This window comes from Phalaenopsis equestris, unplaced genomic scaffold (genome assembly GCF_001263595.1).
Source record: "Phalaenopsis equestris unplaced genomic scaffold, ASM126359v1 Scaffold000202, whole genome shotgun sequence".
NCBI classification, from domain to species: domain Eukaryota; kingdom Viridiplantae; phylum Streptophyta; class Magnoliopsida; order Asparagales; family Orchidaceae; genus Phalaenopsis; species Phalaenopsis equestris.
In genome coordinates this window covers 51,745-56,880 of record NW_018164644.1, presented here as the reverse complement: position 1 = coordinate 56,880, position 5,136 = coordinate 51,745, and the positions used below count along the sequence as shown (strand labels likewise).

The window sequence follows — 5,136 nt, the reverse complement described above, 5'->3', positions numbered from 1 at the left end:
TATATATATATATTATATATATATATAATTTGAAATATATAATTTGAAATATCAGTTTAATAAATTTAAAATCTATTAGAAATATGATTTAATAAATAATAAATAGAACTACATTTCTTTTACTTGATGCATATACGGAAAAATAATGTGCTAAAAAGTGGACGTTATTTCAATATTATTTTTATAACATAGAGAGAAGTGCAAAAATAGTACCCGACTATTTATATGATCATTTTATTCCTAGAGTTTATAAAAGTGCTAAAATTAAATTTTAAAAGCCCTCAAAGGGGACTATGTCAACTCTAATTTAAATAATCTGGGGACCACTGACACTTTTATAAGGTCTAAGACTAAGCTATGTCATGTAAATAGTCGGGGACTATTTTGGCACTTTACCCACTGACACTTTTATAAGGTCTAAGACTAAGCTATAATAGTCGGGGACTATTTTGGCACTTTACTCTTATAATATATAACATAATGATATTGAAAATACCTTATCTTGAATGCATACGAAAGCATTTTTGGAGATCCAAGTTGTTTATGATCATAGAAGATTTTGAAATGATCAGATCTTATTGGGTCATGTATCTATTCTAATTTAAAGCCTAATCAAATCCTTAGAGGAACTGACCACTAAGGCACTAACTAGTATAAGCATCCAAGAATCCTATCAATTTACTATCACAAGCCTTCACAAAAAATGAAATATACATTATTAATTGTTTTACACAAACATTAAAGGAAGTTAACAAATAGTTTTTTATCTAGTGTTACTCCACCAGCATAATCATGAATCCAAAATATCCTGATTATAAGTTCTTACAGAAGAATTTATTTTCACGTTAGTCATCTCTTAAGAAATTATAATTTTGCCCTAAAAAAAAGTCTTTTGTCATTTGAATTCCACATGAACGATCCAATGGATTAATTACAGTAAACTAGATACCTAATATTCTTAGTAAATATTGAGGGAGAACAGAGAGAGAGAAAGCTTACCATCCTTAAAAATCTTATCTTGGGCAAGAGCAGCAATGCGCTGCTTCAGCTGGCTGTTTCCGGCGCTTAAGGCCGACCGCCGCTGATCGATCGAAGCCACTTGAGGCTTCAATACCGCAATTTCCGCCTACGCGCAAGCATTCCAAAATAATCAGCATTATATTATTAATTTTAATTCGAAATACTTCAAATTAATGAATTTTGATTAAAGATTAACAGGGGTTTTTTTACACCAACCTCCAAGGTGGCCACATTCTTCTCAAGATCCACAATGTACTGCAGTTTTCTCACCCTCGATCGCTGAGCAGACTGCCGGTTCGCCAAAATTCTGATTATTTCGCACATATTCATTCAAATCAGTACTGCTGAAACTACAGGTTTGATCAGATTCTGTGTAAGATGCTGAAGTGATTAGGTGGATTTAATCAAGTTAAGAAAAGTTGTGCTTTTGTGGATGAAAACGTTAAGTAGAACTGAACAAGATAATCTCTTTCTGAATATTTACAGTAATTTGTGATCATGAAATTCGCTTTTTTTTATTTTGTATGCCAAAGACAAAACAGACTGACTATGTGAAATGAAAATATAAAATGAGTTTTAAAATTCAATACAAAATTGAATTTTGATCTCATGTAAGTCTAATGTTTCGGAAATTTACATAAATAGCTTCTAATTCTTATGCATTTACCTATCTCACATCAAAGCTTGAATTTTTATAAATCTAGCATCCTACGTATGAAAAAAATATAGATTTCAGTGTTGCAGAGTGTTGCAAAAGATAAATTAGATGCTAGATGTATAAAAATGACAGTTTTGATGCGAGATAGATAAAAGAATAAGAATTGGGTGCTGAGTATGTAAATTCCCTATGTTTTGAAAAGCACACCTCTTGACGCGCTTGGGGTCGACAATGTGTCTGGGAGTTTTCGCCGCCGACGATGTAACGGCGGGTTTCACCGCCACCCCAACCAACGGCGTTTCAGCATTATTACTCGCACTCTGCTCCTCAGACTGATCAACCCCTGACGTCGCATTAGTCGTGTTTTGCTTATCTTGCTCGAAGATGCTCTGTTGATCTGAGGGCGGCGTCGAAGACGGTTGCGGATCATTGGAGAACATCGACATTATCAGCTGATCGTCATCAATCCGATCAAAATTAGGGTCCGCTGCAACGCCGTCTTGACTGAGGAAGGTAATGGAGTCGCTAATAGCGCGGCGGTGGGAGCCGCGTTTGGCAGAGTTGAAGTCGAAGAATTCGTCGACCCATGAGGAGTCGGCGGGCACGTCGGAAGGAGAGGCAACGAAGAAGGAGGACATGGATGGGAGACGGGGAGGGCTGACAGTGGACAGGGCGTCGGGGGATATGGTTGGTGTGTTGGAGGGGAATTTTGGGGGAAGTTGAGCCATTGATTTTGCAGTTCGATTTTGTTTGGTGGATAGCGTTGGATTGCACTGCACATTGAGGTGTGCAGTGCTGGTGGGATTATCTCCTTCCTCTCTGTTCCTCTCGGTTTCTCTCCATGTCTATGCAAATACCTATCTCTCTCCCTCGCTTTGTCTAACGATTTAGGTATTGAGATGTGCAGAGAAAACGTAGGTTTGCTATTTTGGGTGTGGTGTGGTTAAGAATGGGTGGAGGAGAAGAGGAATCACATGAGAATTGGGGTAGAAGAAGGATAGCTGGTTCCAGCTATTTGGAACATGGCAACATGGAGGAGGAAGAAATGTAGAGAGAGAGAGAGAGAGAGAGAGAGAAGAAGGCAACAAGAAATGGGCGGTGGTGATTAAATTAGGAGGGACGGAGAAAAGATCACCGGCAATCGTGAACGTCTTTTCTTGACTTGGTCTTCTTTCCTCCCTTTAAGAAAATATTACGTTAATTATCTTTTTAACCCACGGCCAACATATAGAGGTATAGAGGTACATTCGAGTCAAATAAAATCACATCACGTGAAAGCGATAAAAAAATAAAAAATATTCATTTTAGCACAAAAAAATATTCTGTCATGTTATTCCACGTTATTTAGATATTATTTTTGTGGTATTCACGTATTATTATGTTCTAGGAATATTTCCAGTGTTATAATAACACAACAACACATTAATATCACCACAATAATATCTTAACAACGCAGAATAACACGGAAAAATATTTTCCTGTGTTACCGGACAGAATTTTTTTTTTCATAGCAGCTTCACATGGATGTAATTCATTGGACTCGGGAGTCCCTATTTTCCTATTTACACCCTCTCTGCCTATGGATTTTCGGTTCACGCAATAATCTCTCCCTATTTACACCCTCTCTGCCTATGGATTTTCGGTTGTTTTTGGGGCGCGGGTCTTTTGGATTCTGTTTGGGTTCAGATAATAAAATTGACTTTTTTGTTACAAAACTACAGAACGCACGCAGAAAGTGCGGGCATATTTGCGGTGATAAAACACGGAAAATGTGGTTGGGAAAAACGAGTTTGTGCGTTATGTCATAAGCTTAATATATCCTATAAGGTTATAAGATGAATGTTTCCACTAGAATATATTGATGCGGATAATTGCAATGGCTGCTATCATGTATTAATTGCATTAAGAACTAACTTTAGGTTTGACATTACCAGAAAATTCATTTAATTATTTTAGAAATGTTCAAAGGTAACCTTATGGGTGGCTACTGAAATTGCATGTTTGATTATGTGATAACATAATTCCCATTATGAATATTAAATTGTATCTTTGTGTCTCAGAAGGATCACATATGCTTAGAATGGTAGTAGAGCAGAATTTTCTTAGGGGTTCGAGCTTTTATAGTGTTTGCTCAATTATCTATAACCATCAACAAGGCACATGTTAATAGAATTGTCCATGCATTATTTTTGAACTTATGCGCATTTTTATAATCTGAATTCTTATTTCAAGGGGAGAAGTAAGAATTTAATAAGGAGAACGACTGTGCTTCATTAAATTTCATCTCTTTTAGTTAGGTCGGAAATTAGGTTATGCTCAAGGGTAAAAATATTATATCCGAATGATTAAGTGTGGATGGTTTTATTAGAGGTGTTATTGGTATTATTATGATGTTATTTTAAAAATTACACCACAGTACTACCAGTAACACCTAAATACTAACATCTGCACACGAAACTGCATGAGGACTCGTGATGTAAATACTTTCTCATGCTCAATGAGGATATTTACACATTTTGTAATTTATATATATATATTTTTATATAAATAGTAAAATTTAATATTTTTTTTCTTATGTAATGATTTGTCTCCATTCATTATATTTTTTTCCCCAATACTTTTAAAAAATTAAAAATTTGATGTTCTTACCCACCCTAATTCTGAGAACATATGAATATTATTATCGTTTTTCTGATTGAACTTATGAGCAACACAGCTCCTATCCTTGATCTCTTAAACATTCCCATTCTTACTTATATAAGATAGTGTATGTTACATATGGAAATTAGAAGCTATGACGCATTCTTACAAACACTAGTAAAACATAAAATGCAGATTCAGTATTTTAGATGATTCTATAATGAGTAAACAATGGTTCCAAGCGCAAGTTGCATACATGGCCATTTTCAATGTTATCCTCTCTTTTATCATGGCGCAAATGTTGAGGAAAAAAAAAGTAACATGGATATTATATTGATATTGTGAAGTTTCAAAAGCTAAAGCAATTTAGCTTGTCCCACTAGTAGTGTTACTTTAGTTTTATGATAAACTTATCAACTAAATACATGCTATTTAGCAAATTAGTTTAGAGTTTAATTCTCCAATTGAAGAGATCTTGAATTCAAGGTCTTATATAATGCAATGTATTTGTATTTATAGCTAAATTCGTTCAAATTTCAAAAAAAAAAAAAAAGAACACTTATAAAGTAAGCATAGTTGAGAAAATTTAAGGAAAACAATACTATATACTTAATAGCTTGGTAGATCAATGTATTTTTTTAAAAAGCTCTTTATCATGACCAACATGCATAATTGTCGAACTTGAACGATGACATATAAATCAAGACTTGGTTGATAAATCATACTTTCATTTCTCTCATTATGATTGTAGACTAGAGCTCCCACTCTTACACTCAACTATACATACATACATACATACATATATATATATATATATA

General features: G+C 34.4%; 1 protein-coding gene across 1 annotated transcript in view; it reads right to left on the bottom strand.

The window, feature by feature from the left end:
* The window catches only part of LOC110022788 (basic leucine zipper 6-like), a 3,404-nt gene extending 651 nt beyond the window's left edge, over positions 1-2,753 (bottom strand). The window contains exons 1-3 of the mRNA XM_020721895.1: positions 1,886-2,753; positions 1,237-1,327; positions 1,000-1,126 (exon numbers count right to left, since the gene is read on the bottom strand). Coding sequence (XP_020577554.1) covers positions 1,000-1,126; positions 1,237-1,327; positions 1,886-2,406 — 739 coding nt within the window. The 5' untranslated portion in view covers positions 2,407-2,753. The remainder of the gene's footprint in view (positions 1-999; positions 1,127-1,236; positions 1,328-1,885) is intronic.
* Between the last annotated feature and the right edge of the window lie 2,383 nt (positions 2,754-5,136).